At 51.0% G+C, this 15,998-nt stretch overlaps 1 protein-coding gene across 1 annotated transcript in view; it reads left to right on the plus strand.

Annotated features, from left to right (window-relative positions):
- LOC140453866 (uncharacterized) overlaps nt 1-15,998 on the plus strand; it is a 109,191-nt gene that overhangs the window by 66,114 nt on the left and 27,079 nt on the right. The window contains exons 3-4 of the mRNA XM_072548727.1: nt 8,515-8,661; nt 9,948-10,043. Coding sequence (XP_072404828.1) covers nt 8,515-8,661; nt 9,948-10,043 — 243 coding nt within the window. The remainder of the gene's footprint in view (nt 1-8,514; nt 8,662-9,947; nt 10,044-15,998) is intronic.

The raw sequence follows: 15,998 nt of genomic DNA on the forward strand, positions 1-15,998 counted from the left end.
CCCTCTCTCTCTCTCAGGGAGATATCTGTACACTGACTGGTGTCTCTCAGTACCCCCCCTCTCTCTCTCAGGGAGATATCTGTGCACTGACTGGTGTCTCTCAGTCCCCTCTCTCTCTCAGGGGGATATCTGTACACTGACTGGTGTCTCTCAGTCCCCTCTCTCTCTCTCTCAGGGAGATATCTGTACACTGACTGGTGTCTCTCAGTCCCCTCTCTCTCTCAGGGAGATATCTGTACACTGACTGGTGTCTCTCAGTCCCCTCTCTCTCTCAGGGGGATATCTGTACACTGACTGGTGTCTCTCAGTCCCCTCTCTCTCTCTCAGGGAGATATCTGTACACTGACTGGTGTCTCTCAGTACCCCCCCTCTCTCTCTCAGGGAGATATCTGTGCACTGACTGGTGTCTCTCAGTCCCCCCTCTCTCTCAGGGAGATATCTGTCCACTGACTGGTGTCTCTCAGTCCTCTCTGACTCTCTCAGGGAGATATCTTTACACTGACTGGTGTCTCTCAGTCCCCTCTCTCTCAGGGAGATATCTGTACACTGACTGGTGTCTCTCAGTCCCCTCTCTCTCTCTCTCAGGGAGATATCTGGACACTGACTGGTGTCTCTCAGTCCCCCCCCTCTCTCTCTCAGGGAGATATCTGTACACTGACTGGTGTCTCTCAGTCCCCCCTCTCTCTCAGGGAGGTATCTGTACACTGACTGGTGTCTCTCAGTCCCCCTCTCTCTCTCAGGAAGATATCTGTACACTGACTGGTGTCTCTCAGTCCCCCCTCTCTCTCAGGGAGATATCTGTACACTGACTGGTGTCTCTCAGTCCCCTCTCTCTCTCTCAGGGAGATATCTATACACTGACTGGTGTCTCTCAGTCCCCCCTCTCTCTCAGGGAGATATCTGTACACTGACTGGTGTATATCAGTCCCCTCTCTCTCTCTCAGGGAGATATCTGTACACTGACTGGTATCTCTCAGTCCCCTCTCCCTCTCAGGGAGATATCTGTACACTGACTGGTGTCTCTCAGTCCTCTCTCTCTCAGGGAGATATCTGTACACTGACTGGTGTCTCTCAGTCCTCTCTCTCTCTCAGGGAGATATCTGTACACTGACTGGTGTCTCTCAGTCCCCTCTCTCTCTCTCTCTCTCAGGGAGATATCTGTACACTGACTGGTGTCTCTCAGTCCCCCCTCTCTCTCAGGGAGATATCTGTACACTGACTGGTGTCTCTCAGTCCTCTCTCTCTCTCAGGGAGATATCTGTACACTGACTGGTGTCTCTCAGTCTCCCCCTCTCTCTCAGGGAGATATCTGTACACTGACTGGTGTCTCTCAGTCCCCTCTCTCTCTCTCAGGGAGATATCTGTACACTGACTGGTGTCTCTCAGTCCCCTCTCTCTCTCTCAGGGAGATATCTGTACACTGACTGGTGTCTCTCAGTCCCCTCTCTCTCTCTCTGGGAGATATCTGTACACTGACTGGTGTCTCTCAGTCCCCCCTCTCTCTCTCTCAGGGAGATATCTGTACACTGACTGGTGTCTCTCAGTCCCCTCTCTCTCTCTCTGGGAGATATCTGTACACTGACTGGTGTCTCTCAGTCCCCCCCCTCTCTCTCTCAGGGAGATATCTGTACACTGACTGGTGTCTCTCAGTCCCCCCTCTCTCTCTCAGGGAGATATCTGTTCACTGACTGGTGTCTCTCAGTCCCCTCTCTCTCTCTCTCAGGGAGATATCTGTACACTGACTGGTGTCTCTCAGTCCCCTCCTCTCTCTCTCAGGGAGATATCTGTACACTGACTGGTGTCTCTCAGTCCTCTCTCTCTCAGGGAGATATCTGTACACTGACTGGTGTCTCTCAGTCCCATCTCTCTCTCTCAGGGCGATATCTGTACACTGACTGGTGTCTCTCAGTCCCCCCTCTCTCTCTCTCTCAGGGAGATATCTGTACACTGACTGGTGTCTCTCAGTCCCCTCTCTCTCTCTCAGGGAGATATCTGTACACTCACTGGTGTCTCTCAGTCCCCTCTCTCTCTCTCAGGGCGATATCTGAACACTGACTGGGGTCTCTCAGTACCCCCTCTCTCTCTCAGGGAGATATCTGTACACTGACTGGTGTCTCTCAGTCCCCCCTCTCTCTCTCTCAGGGAGATATCTGTACACTGACTGGGGTCTCTCAGTACCCCCTCTCTCTCTCAGGGAGATATCTGTACACTGACTGGTGTCTCTCAGTCCCCTCTCTCTCTCTCAGGGAGATATCTGTACACTGACTGGTGTCTCTCAGTCCTCTCTCTCTCTCTCAGGGAGATATCTGTACACTGACTGGTGTCTCTCAGTCCCCTCTCTCTCTCTCTCAGGGAGATATCTGTACACTGACTGGTGTCTCTCAGTCCTCTCTCTCTCTCTCAGGGAGATATCTGTACACTGACTGGTGTCTCTCAGTCCCCCCTCTCTCTCTCTCTCAGGGAGATATCTGTACACTGACTGGTGTCTCTCAGTCCCCTCTCTCTCTCAGGGAGATATCTGTACACTGACTGGTGTCTCTCAGTCCCCCCTCTCTCTCTGGGAGATATCTGTACACTGACTGGTGTCTCTCAGTCCCCTCTCTCTCAGGGAGATATCTGTACACTGACTGGTGTCTCTCAGTCCCCCCTCTCTCACTCTCAGGGAGATATCTGTGCACTGACTGGTGTCTCTCAGTCCCCCCTCACTCTCCCTCAGGGAGATATCTGTACACTGACTGGTGTCTCTCAATCCCCTCTCTCTCTCTCAGGGTGATATCTGTACACTGACTGGTGTCTCTCAGTCCTCTCTCTCTCTCAGGGAGATATCTGTACACTGACTGGTGTCTCTCAGTCCCCCCTCTCTCTCTCAGGGAGATATCTGTACACTGACTGGTGTCTCTCAGTCCTCTCTCTCTCTCTCAGGGAGATATCTTTACACTGACTGGTGTCTCTCAGTCCCCTCTCTCTCAGGGAGATATCTGTACACTGACTGGTGTCTCTCAGTCCCCCCTCTCTCACTCTCAGGGAGATATCTGTACACTGACTGGTGTCTCTCAGTCCCCTCTCTCTCTCTCAGGGAGATATGTGTACACTGACTGGTGTCTCTCAATCCCCTCTCTCTCTCTCAGGGTGATATCTGTACACTGACTGGTGTCTCTCAGTCCTCTCTCTCTCTCAGGGAGATATCTGTACACTGACTGGTGTCTCTCAGTCCCCCCTCTCTCTCTCAGGGAGATATCTGTACACTGACTGGTGTCTCTCAGTCCTCTCTCTCTCAGGGAGATATCTGTACACTGACTGGTGTCTCTCAGTCCCCTCTCTCTCTCTCAGGGAGATATCTGTACACTGACTGGTGTCTCTCAGTTCCTTTTCTCTCTCAAGGAGATATCTGTACACTGACTGGTGTCTCTCAGTCCTGTCTCTCTCTCAGGGAGATATCTGTACACTGAATGGTGTCTCTCAGTCCCCTCTCTCTCTCTCAGGGAGATATCTGTACACTGACTGGTGTCTCTCAGTCCCCTCTCTCTCTCAGGGAGATATCTGTACACTGACTGGTGTCTCTCAGTCCCCTCTCTCTCTCTCACGGAGATATCTGTACACTGACTGGTGTCTCTCAGTCCCCTCTCTCTCTCTCAGGGTGATATCTGTACACTGACTGGTGTCTCTCAGTCCTCTCTCTCTCTCAGGGAGATATCTGTACACTGACTGGTGTCTCTCAGTCCCCCCTCTCTCTCTCAGGGAGATATCTGTACACTGACTGGTGTCTCTCAGTCCCCCCCCTCTCTCTCAGGGAGATATCTGTACACTGACTGGTGTCTCACAGTCCCCTCTCTCAGGGGGATATCTGTACACTGACTGGTGTCCCTCAGTCCCCCCTGTCTCTCTCAGGGAGATATCAGTACACTGACTGGTGTCTCTCTGTCCCCCCTCTCTCTCTCAGGAAGATATCTGTACACTGACTGGTGTCTCTCAGTCCCCCCTCTCTCTCAGGGAGATATCTGTACACTGACTGGTGTCTCTCAGTCCCCTCTCTCTCTCTCAGGGAGATATCTATACACTGACTGGTGTCTCTCAGTCCCCCCTCTCTCTCAGGGAGATATCTGTACACTGACTGGTGTATATCAGTCCCCTCTCTCTCTCTCAGGGAGATATCTGTACACTGACTGGTATCTCTCAGTCCCCTCTCCCTCTCAGGGAGATATCTGTACACTGACTGGTGTCTCTCAGTCCTCTCTCTCTCAGGGAGATATCTGTACACTGACTGGTGTCTCTCAGTCCTCTCTCTCTCTCAGGGAGATATCTGTACACTGACTGGTGTCTCTCAGTCCCCTCTCTCTCTCTCTCTCTCAGGGAGATATCTGTACACTGACTGGTGTCTCTCAGTCCCCCCTCTCTCTCAGGGAGATATCTGTACACTGACTGGTGTCTCTCAGTCCTCTCTCTCTCTCAGGGAGATATCTGTACACTGACTGGTGTCTCTCAGTCTCCCCCTCTCTCTCAGGGAGATATCTGTACACTGACTGGTGTCTCTCAGTCCCCTCTCTCTCTCTCAGGGAGATATCTGTACACTGACTGGTGTCTCTCAGTCCCCTCTCTCTCTCTCAGGGAGATATCTGTACACTGACTGGTGTCTCTCAGTCCCCTCTCTCTCTCTCTGGGAGATATCTGTACACTGACTGGTGTCTCTCAGTCCCCCCTCTCTCTCTCTCAGGGAGATATCTGTACACTGACTGGTGTCTCTCAGTCCCCTCTCTCTCTCTCTGGGAGATATCTGTACACTGACTGGTGTCTCTCAGTCCCCCCCCTCTCTCTCTCAGGGAGATATCTGTACACTGACTGGTGTCTCTCAGTCCCCCCTCTCTCTCTCAGGGAGATATCTGTTCACTGACTGGTGTCTCTCAGTCCCCTCTCTCTCTCTCTCAGGGAGATATCTGTACACTGACTGGTGTCTCTCAGTCCCCTCCTCTCTCTCTCAGGGAGATATCTGTACACTGACTGGTGTCTCTCAGTCCTCTCTCTCTCAGGGAGATATCTGTACACTGACTGGTGTCTCTCAGTCCCATCTCTCTCTCTCAGGGCGATATCTGTACACTGACTGGTGTCTCTCAGTCCCCCCTCTCTCTCTCTCTCAGGGAGATATCTGTACACTGACTGGTGTCTCTCAGTCCCCTCTCTCTCTCTCAGGGAGATATCTGTACACTCACTGGTGTCTCTCAGTCCCCTCTCTCTCTCTCAGGGCGATATCTGAACACTGACTGGGGTCTCTCAGTACCCCCTCTCTCTCTCTGGGAGATATCTGTACACTGACTGGTGTCTCTCAGTCCCCCCTCTCTCTCTCTCAGGGAGATATCTGTACACTGACTGGTGTCTCTCAGTCCCCTCTCTCTCTCTCTGGGAGATATCTGTACACTGACTGGTGTCTCTCAGTCCCCCCTCTCTCTCAGGGAGATATCTGTACACTGACTGGTGTCTCTCAGTCCCCTCTCTCTCTCTCAGGGAGATATCTATACACTGACTGGTGTCTCTCAGTCCCCCCTCTCTCTCAGGGAGATATCTGTACACTGACTGGTGTATATCAGTCCCCTCTCTCTCTCTCAGGGAGATATCTGTACACTGACTGGTATCTCTCAGTCCCCTCTCCCTCTCAGGGAGATATCTGTACACTGACTGGTGTCTCTCAGTCCTCTCTCTCTCAGGGAGATATCTGTACACTGACTGGTGTCTCTCAGTCCTCTCTCTCTCTCAGGGAGATATCTGTACACTGACTGGTGTCTCTCAGTCCCCTCTCTCTCTCTCTCTCTCAGGGAGATATCTGTACACTGACTGGTGTCTCTCAGTCCCCCCTCTCTCTCAGGGAGATATCTGTACACTGACTGGTGTCTCTCAGTCCTCTCTCTCTCTCAGGGAGATATCTGTACACTGACTGGTGTCTCTCAGTCTCCCCCTCTCTCTCAGGGAGATATCTGTACACTGACTGGTGTCTCTCAGTCCCCTCTCTCTCTCTCAGGGAGATATCTGTACACTGACTGGTGTCTCTCAGTCCCCTCTCTCTCTCTCAGGGAGATATCTGTACACTGACTGGTGTCTCTCAGTCCCCTCTCTCTCTCTCTGGGAGATATCTGTACACTGACTGGTGTCTCTCAGTCCCCCCTCTCTCTCTCTCAGGGAGATATCTGTACACTGACTGGTGTCTCTCAGTCCCCTCTCTCTCTCTCTGGGAGATATCTGTACACTGACTGGTGTCTCTCAGTCCCCCCCCTCTCTCTCTCAGGGAGATATCTGTACACTGACTGGTGTCTCTCAGTCCCCCCTCTCTCTCTCAGGGAGATATCTGTTCACTGACTGGTGTCTCTCAGTCCCCTCTCTCTCTCTCTCAGGGAGATATCTGTACACTGACTGGTGTCTCTCAGTCCCCTCCTCTCTCTCAGGGAGATATCTGTACACTGACTGGTGTCTCTCAGTCCCCTCCTCTCTCTCAGGGAGATATCTGTACACTGACTGGTGTCTCTCAGTCCCCTCCTCTCTCTCAGGGAGATATCTGTACACTGACTGGTGTCTCTAAGTCCCCCCACTCTCTCTCAGGGAGATATCTGTACACTGACTGGTGCCTCTCAGTCCCCTCCTCTCCCTCAGGGAGATATCTGTACACTGACTGGTTTCTCTCAGTCCCCTCTCTCTCTCTCAGGGAGATATCTGTACACTGACTGGTGTCTCTCAGTCCCCCCCTCTCTCTCTCTCAGGGAGATATCTGTACACTGACTGGTGTCTCTCAGTCCCCTCCTCTCTCTCAGGGAGATATCTGTATACTGACTGGTGTCTCTCAGTCCCCTCCTCTCTCTCAGGGAGATATCTGTACACTGACTGGTGTCTCTCAGTCCCCCCTCTCTCTCTCAGGGAGATATCTGTACACTGACTGGTGTATCTCAGTCCCCTCTCTCTCAGGGAGATATCTGTACACTGACTGGTGTCTGTCAGTCCCCCCTCTCTCTCTCTCAGGGAGATATCTGTACACTGACTGGTGTCTCTCAGTCCCCTCTCTCTCTCAGGGAGATATCTGTACACTGACTGGTTTCTCTCAGTCCCCCCTCTCTCTCTCAGGGAGATATCTGTACACTGACTGGGGTCTCTCAGTCCCCCCTCTCTCTCTCAGGGAGATATCTGTACACTGACTGGTGTCTCTCAGTCCCCTCTCTCTCAGGGAGATATCTGTACACTGACTGGTGTATCTCAGTCCCCTCTCTCTCAGGGAGATATCTGTACACTGACTGGTGTCTCTCAGTCCCCCCTCTCTCTCTCTCAGGGAGATATCTGTACACTGACTGGTGTCTCTCAGTCCCCTCTCTCTCAGGGAGATATCTGTACACTGACTGGTGTATCTCAGTCCCCTCTCTCTCAGGGAGATATCTGTACACTGACTGGTGTCTCTCAGTCCCCCCTCTCTCTCTCTCTCAGGAAGATATCTGTACACTGACTGGTGTATCTCAGTCCCCCCCCTCTCTCAGGGAGATATCTGTACACTGACTGGTGTCTCTCAGTCCCCCCTCTCTCTCTCAGGGAGATATCTGTACACTGACTGGTGTCTCTCAGTCCCCTCTCTCTCAGGGAGATATCTGTACACTGACTGGTGTCTCTCAGTCCCCTCTCTCTCAGGGAGATATCTGTACACTGACTGGTGTCTCTCAGTCCCCCCTCTCTCTCAGGGAGATATCTGTACACTGACTGGTGTCTCTCAGTCCCCTCTCTCTCTCTCTGGGAGATATCTGTACACTGACTGGTGTCTCTCAGTCCCCTCTCTCTCTCAGGGAGATATCTGTACACTGACTGGTGTATCTCAGTCCCCTCTCTCTCAGGGAGATATCTGTACACTGACTGGTGTCTCTCAGTCCCCCCTCTCTCTCAGGGAGATATCTGTACACTGACTGGTGTCTCTCAGTCCCCCCTCTCTCTCTCTCAGGGAGATATCTGTACACTGACTGGTGTCTCTCAGTCCCCCCTCTCTCTCAGGGAGATATCTGTACACTGACTGGTGTCTCTCAGTCCCCCCTCTCTCTCTCTCAGGGAGATATCTGTACACTGACTGGTGTCTCTCAGTCCCCCCTCTCTCTCTCTCAGGGAGATATCTGTACACTGACTGGTGTCTCTCAGACCCCTCTCTCTCTAAGGGAGATATCTGTACACTGACTGGTGTCTCTCAGTCCCCTCTCTCTCTCTCAGGGAGATATCTGTACACTGACTGGTGTCTCTCAGTCCCCTTTCTCTCTCTCAGGGAGATATCTGTACACTGACTGGTGTCTCTCAGTCCCCTCTCTCTCTCTCAGGGAGATATCTGTACACTGACTTCTGTCTCTCAGTCCCCCCTCTCTCTCTCAGGGAGATATCTGTACACTGACTGGTGTCTCTCAGTCCCCTCTCTCTCTCTCTCTCTCTCTCTCTCTCTCCCTGGGTCTGCCCTGACATTCGCAGTGTTCCTCACTCTCTCCCCTTTTTTTCTCTCCCTCCTCCTGACTTGACCAGCCTTGGGAAGAGACGCGGTCACGTTGATCACCGGAGGAAGTGTAGAGTCCATCGCCATCATCGGCGCCAGCGTCGGGTGAAAGGGCATCGCAGCAGAGGGGCTCACTGTGACCGGAGACATGGACAGTGTCACCACAGCAGACACAGGTATCCGGGTGGTCAATGTCCTGCTAACTCCCCCCATCGCTCTCTGGACTCACATCACAGCATTCAGCTCTCGGGCTGTCTGTCACTCGACTCACATTCCCAGTGTTCCTCACTCTCTCTCCCTGATATCCCATTCCCAGTCCCTCCCTGTGTCTGCCCTGATATTCCCGGTGTTCCTCACTCTCTCCCTGATATCCCATTCCCAGTCCCTCCCTGTGTCTGCCCTGACATTCCCAGTGTTCCTCACTCCCTGATATCCCATTCCCAGTCCCTCCCTGTGTCTACCCTGACATTCCCAGTGTTCCTCACTCCCTGATATCCCATTCTCAGTCCCTCCCTGTGTCTGCCCTGACATTCCCAGTGTTCCTCACTCTCTCCCTGATATCCCATTCCCAGTCCCTCCCTGTGTCTACCCTGACATTCCCAGTGTTCCTCACTCTCTCCCTGATATCCCATTCCCAGTCCCTCCCTGTGTCTACCCTGACATTCCCAGTGTTCCTCACTCTCTCCCTGATATCCCATTCCCAGTCCCTCCCTGGGTCTACCCTGACATTCCCAGTGTTCCTCACTCTCTCCCTGATATCCCATTCCCAGTCTCTCCCTGTGTCTGCCCTGACATTCCCAGTGTTCCTCACTCTCTCCCTGATATCCCATTCCCAGTCCCTCCCTGGGTCTGCCCTGACATTCCCGGTGTTCCTCACTCTCTCCCTGATATCCCATTCCCAGTCTCTCCCTGTGTCTGCCCTGACATTCCCAGTGTTCCTCACTCTCTCTCCCTGATATCCCATTCCCAGTCCCTCCCTGGGTCTGCCCTGACATTCCCAGTGTTCCTCACTCTCTCTCCCTGATATCCCATTCCCAGTCCCTCCCTGGGTCTGCCCTGACATTCCCAGTGTTCCTCACTCCCTGATATCCCATTCCCAGTCCCTCCCTGTGTCTGCCCTGACATTCCCAGTGTTCCTCACTCTCTCCCTGATATCCCATTCCCAGTCTGTCACTGACCTGGCCCTTCACATATTTCACATCCTGTGACATTGATCTGAGTGTCTGATCATGGATTAACACGGTTTAACACGGTTTAACATGATTTAACATGGATTAACATGGATTAACATGGATTAACACGGTTTAACATGGTTTAACATGGATTCCCGTGGATTCCCGTGGATGTTCCAACTCCTGCAGGCACACTCAGAGCCTGCAAAGTGAAGGGGATCATTGAACCAAGATGATTAATGGGTTTACCTTCACCTCTCATTCCTGATCCAAATCTGACTGCATTCCAGGCATCGGCGATCCTCCTCTCGGAGTCGGAGTCGGAGTCGGAGTCGGAGTCGGAGTCGGAGTCGGAGTCCATTCCTCAGGGACAGGGTCTACAGCAGGTGAGGACCCAAAGGGGATGGAAGAGGTGGCCAAAGGGAAGGGGGACACTCTCACAGGGAGACTGACCACAACAACACAGGGATCCAACACATCTCACAGCTTCACTGACCAATGGCCCACAATTCCCACTCGGAGGTCAGTCAGACAGGAATCTCAGAGTGTCCCCATTGTGTACACAGCTCCCTCAGTGTACAGTTTAACACAGACTGACCCCAATGTGTACACGGCTCCCTCAGTGTACAGTTTAACACTGACTGACCCCAATGTGTACACAGCTCCCTCAGTGTACAGTTTAACACTGACTGACCCCAATGTGTACACAGCTCCCTCAGTGTACAGTTTAACACTGACTTACCCCAATGTGTACACAGCTCCCTCAGTGTACAGTTTAACACTGACTGTCCCCAATGTGTACACAGCTCCCTCAGTGTACAGTTTAACACAGGCTGACCCCAATGTGTACACAGCTCCCTCAGTGTACAGTTTAACACAGGCTGACCCCAATGTGTACACAGCTCCCTCAGTATACAGTTTAACACTGACTGACTCCAATGTGTACACAGCTCCCTCAGTGTACAGTTTAACACTGACTGACTCCAATGTGTACACAGCTCCCTCAGTGTACAGTTTAACGCTGACTGTCCCCAATGTGTACACAGCTCCCTCAGTGTACAGTTTAACACTGACTGACTCCAATGTGTACACAGCTCCCTCAGTGTACAGTTTAACGCTGACTGTCCCCAATGTGTACACAGCTCCCTCAGTATACAGTTTAACACAGGCTGACCCCAATGTGTACACAGCTCCCTCAGTGTACAGTTTCACACTGACTGACCCCAATGTGTACACAGCTCCCTCAGTGTACAGTTTAACACAGACTGACCCCATTGTGTACACAGCTCCCTCAGTGTACAGTTTAACACAGACTGACCCCAATGTGTACACAGCTCCCTCAGTGTACAGTTTAACACTGACTGACCCCAATGTGCACACAGCTCCCTCAGTGTACAGTTTAACACTGACTGACCCCAATGTGTACACAGCTCCCTCAGTGTACAGTTTCACACTGACTGACCCCAATGTGTACACAGCTCCCTCAGTGTACAGTTTAACACAGACTGACTCCAATGTGTACACAGCTCCCTCAGTATACAGTTTAACACTGACTGTCCCCAATGTGTACACAGCTCCCTCAGTGTACAGTTTAACACTGACTTACCCCAATGTGTACACAGCTCCCTCAGTGTACAGTTTCACACTGACTGACCCCAATGTGTACACAGCTCCCTCAGTGTACAGTTTAACACAGACTGACCCCAATGTGTACACAGCTCCCTCAGTGTACAGTTTAACACAGACTGACCCCAATGTGTACACGGCTCCCTCAGTGTACAGTTTAACACAGACTGACCCCAATGTGTACACGGCTCCCTCAGTGTACAGTTTCACACTGACTGACCCCAATGTGTACACGGCTCCCTCAGTGTACAGTTTAACACTGACTGACCCCAATGTGTACACGGCTCCCTCAGTGTACAGTTTAACACTGACTGACCCCAATGTGTACATGGCTCCCTCTGTGTACAGTTTAACACAGACTGACCCCAATGTGTACACAGCTCCCTCAGTGTACAGTTGAACACTGACTGACCCCAATGTGTACACAGCTCCCTCAGTGTACAGTTTAACACTGACTGACCCCAATGTGTACACAGCTCCCTCAGTGTACAGTTTAACACTGACTGACCCCAATGTGTACACAGCTCCCTCAGTGTACAGTTTAACACTGACTGTCCCCAATGTGTACACAGCTCCCTCAGTGTACAGTTTAACACAGACTGACCCCAATGTGTACACAGCTCCCTCAGTGTACAGTTTAACACTGACTGACCCCAATGTGTACACAGCTCCCTCAGTGTACAGTTTAACACAGACTGACCCCAATGTGTACACAGCTCCCTCAGTGTACAGTTTAACACTGACTGACCCCAATGTGTACACAGCTCCCTCAGTGTACAGTTTAACACTGACTGACCCTAATGTGTACACAGCTCCCTCAGTGTACAGTTTAACACAGACTGACCCCAATGTGTACACAGCTCCCTCAGTGTACAGTTTAACACTGACTGACCCCAATGTGTACACAGCTCCCTCAGTGTACAGTTTAACACAGACTGACCCCAATGTGTACACAGCTCCCTCAGTGTACAGTTTAACACTGACTGACCCCAATGTGTACACAGCTCCCTCAGTGTACAGTTTAACACAGACTGACCCCAATGTGTGCACAGCTCCCTCAGTGTACAGTTTAACACAGACTGACCGCAATGTGTACACAGCTCCCTCCCTGTACAGTTTAACACAGACTGACCCCAATGTGTACACAGCTCCCTCAGTGTACAGTTTAACACTGACTGACCCCAATGTGTACACAGCTCCCTCAGTGTACAGTTTAACACTGACTGACCCCAATGTGTACACAGCTCCCTCAGTGTACAGTTTAACACAGACTGACCCCAATGTGTAAACAGCTCCCTCAGCGTACAGTTTAACACTGACTGACCCCAATGTGTACACAGCTCCCTCAGTGTACAGTTTAACACTGACTGACCCCAATGTGTACACAGCTCCCTCAACGTACAGTTTAACACAGACTGACCCCAATGTGTACACAGCTCCCTCAGTGTACAGTTTAACACTGACTGACCCCAATGTGTACACGGCTCCCTCAGTGTACAGTTTAACACTGACTGTCCCCAATGTGTACACAGCTCCCTCAGTGTACAGTTTAACACTGACTGACCCCAATGTGTACACAGCTCCCTCAGTGTACAGTTTAACACAGACTGACCCCAATGTGTACACAGCTCCCTCAGTGTACAGTTTAACATTGACTGACCCCAATGTGTACACAGCTCCCTCCCTGTACAGTTTAACACAGACTGACCCCAATGTGTACACAGCTCCCTCAGTATACAGTTTAACACAGGCTGACCCCAATGTGTACACAGCTCCCTCAGTATACAGTTTAACACTGACTGACCCCAATGTGTACACAGCTCCCTCAGTGTACAGTTTAACACTGACTGACCCCAATGTGTACACAGCTCCCTCTGCGTACAGTTTAACACTGACTGACCCCAATGTGTACACAGCTCCCTCTGCGTACAGTTTAACACAGACTGACCTCAATGTGTACACAGCTCCCTCAGTGTACAGTTTAACACTGACTGACACTAATGTTTACACAGCTCCCTCAGTGTACAGTTAAACACAGACTGACCCCAATGTGTACACAGCTCCCTCAGTGTACAGTTTAACACTGACTGTCCCCAATGTGTACACAGCTCCCTCAGTGTACAGTTTAACACAGACTGACCCCAATGTGTACACAGCTCCCTCAGTGTACAGTTTAACACTGACTGACCCCAATGTGTACACAGCTCCCTCAGTGTACAGTTTAACACTGACTGACCCCAATGTGTACACAGCTCCCTCAGTGTACAGTTTAACACTGACTGACCCCAATGTGTACACAGCTCCCTCAGTGTACAGTTTAACACTGACTGACCCCAATGTGTACACAGCTCCCTCACTGTACAGTTTAACACAGACTGATCCCAATGTGTACACAGCTCCCTCAGTATACAGTTTAACACTGACTGACCCCAATGTGTACACAGCTCCCTCAGTGTACAGTTTAACACTGACTGACCCCAATGTGTACACAGCTCCCTCCCTGTACAATTTAACACAGACTGACCCCAATGTGTACACAGCTCCCTCAGTGTACAGTTTAACACTGACTGACCCCAATGTGTACACAGCTCCCTCAGTGTACAATTTAACACAGACTGACCCCAATGTGTACACAGCTCCCTCAGTGTACAGTTTAACACAGACTGACCCCAATGTGTACACAGCTCCCTCAGTGTACTGTTTAACACAGACTGACCCCAATGTGTACACGGCTCCCTCAGTGTACAGTTTAACACTGACTGACCCCAATGTGTACACGGCTCCCTCAGTGTACAGTTTAACACTGACTGACCCCAATGTGTACACAGCTCCCTCAGTGTACAGTTTAACACTGACTGACCCCAATGTGTACACAGCTCCCTCAGTGTACAGTTTAACACTGACTGACCCCAATGTGTACACAGCTCCCTCAGTGTACAGTTTAACACTGACTGACCCCAATGTGTACATGGCTCCCTCTGTGTACAGTTTAACACAGACTGACCCCAATGTGTACACAGCTCCCTCAGTGTACAGTTTAACACTGACTGACCCCAATGTGTACACAGCTCCCTCAGTGTACAGTTTAACACTGACTGACCCCAATGTGTACACAGATCCCTCAGTGTACAGTTTAACACAGACTGACCCCAATGTGTAAACAGCTCCCTCAGCGTACAGTTTAACACTGACTGACCCCAATGTGTACACAGCTCCCTCAGTGTACACTTTAACACAGACTGACCCCAATGTGTACACAGCTCCCTCAGTGTACAGTTTAACACTGACAGACCCCAATGTGTACACAGCTCCCTCAGCGTACAGTTTAACACAGACTGACCCCAATGTTTACACAGCTCCCTCAGTGTACAGTTTAACACTGACTGTCCCCAATGTGTACACAGCTCCCTCAGTGTACAGTTTAACACAGACTGACCACAATGTGTACACAGCTCCCTCAGTGTACAGTTTAACACTGACTGACCCCAATGTGTACACGGCTCCCTCAGTGTACAGTTTAACACTGACTGTCCCCAATGTGTACACAGCTCCCTCAGTGTACAGTTTAACACTGACTGACCCCAATGTGTACACGGCTCCCTCAGTGTACAGTTTAACACTGACTGTCCCCAATGTGTACACAGCTCCCTCAGTGTACAGTTTAACACTGACTGTCCCCAATGTGTACACAGCTCCCTCAGTGTACAGTTTAACACTGACTGTCCCCAATGTGTACACAGCTCCCTCAGTGTACAGTTTAACACTGACTGACCCCAATGTGTACACAGCTCCCTCAGTGTACAGTTTAACACTGACTGACCCCAATGTGTACACAGCTCCCTCAGTGTACAGTTTAACACAGACTGACCCCAATGTGTACACAGCTCCCTCAGTGTACAGTTTAACATTGACTGACCCCAATGTGTACACAGCTCCCTCCCTGTACAGTTTAACACAGACTGACCCCAATGTGTACACAGCTCCCTCAGTATACAGTTTAACACAGGCTGACCCCAATGTGTACACAGCTCCCTCAGTATACAGTTTAACACTGACTGACCCCAATGTGTACACAGCTCCCTCAGTGTACAGTTTAACACTGACTGACCCCAATGTGTACACAGCTTCCTCTGCGTACAGTTTAACACTGACTGACCCCAATGTGTACACAGCTCCCTCTGCGTACAGTTTAACACAGACTGACCCCAATGTGGACACAGCTCCCTCAGTGTACAGTTTAACACTGACTGACACTAATGATTACACAGCTCCCTCAGTGTACAGTTAAACACAGACTGACCCCAATGTGTACACAGCTCCCTCTGCGTACAGTTTAACACTGACTGACCCCAATGTGTACACAGCTCCCTCTGCATACAGTTTATCACAGACTGACCCCAATGTGTACACAGCTCCCTCAGTGTACAGTTTAACACTGACTTACCCCAATGTGTACACAGCTCCCTCAGTGTACAGTTTAACACTGACTTACCCCAATGTGTACAAGGCTCCCTCAGTGTACAGTTTAACACTGACTGACCCCAATGTGTACACGGCTCCCTCAGTGTACAGTTTAACACTGACTGACCCCAATGTGTACACAGCTCCCTCAGTGTACAGTTTAACACAGACTGACCCCAATGTGTACACAGCTCCCTCAGTTTCTAGTTTAACACTGACTTACCCCAATGTGTACACAGCTCCCTCAGTGTACA

This window comes from Chiloscyllium punctatum, chromosome 28 (assembly GCF_047496795.1).
Source record: "Chiloscyllium punctatum isolate Juve2018m chromosome 28, sChiPun1.3, whole genome shotgun sequence".
NCBI lineage: Eukaryota > Metazoa > Chordata > Chondrichthyes > Orectolobiformes > Hemiscylliidae > Chiloscyllium > Chiloscyllium punctatum.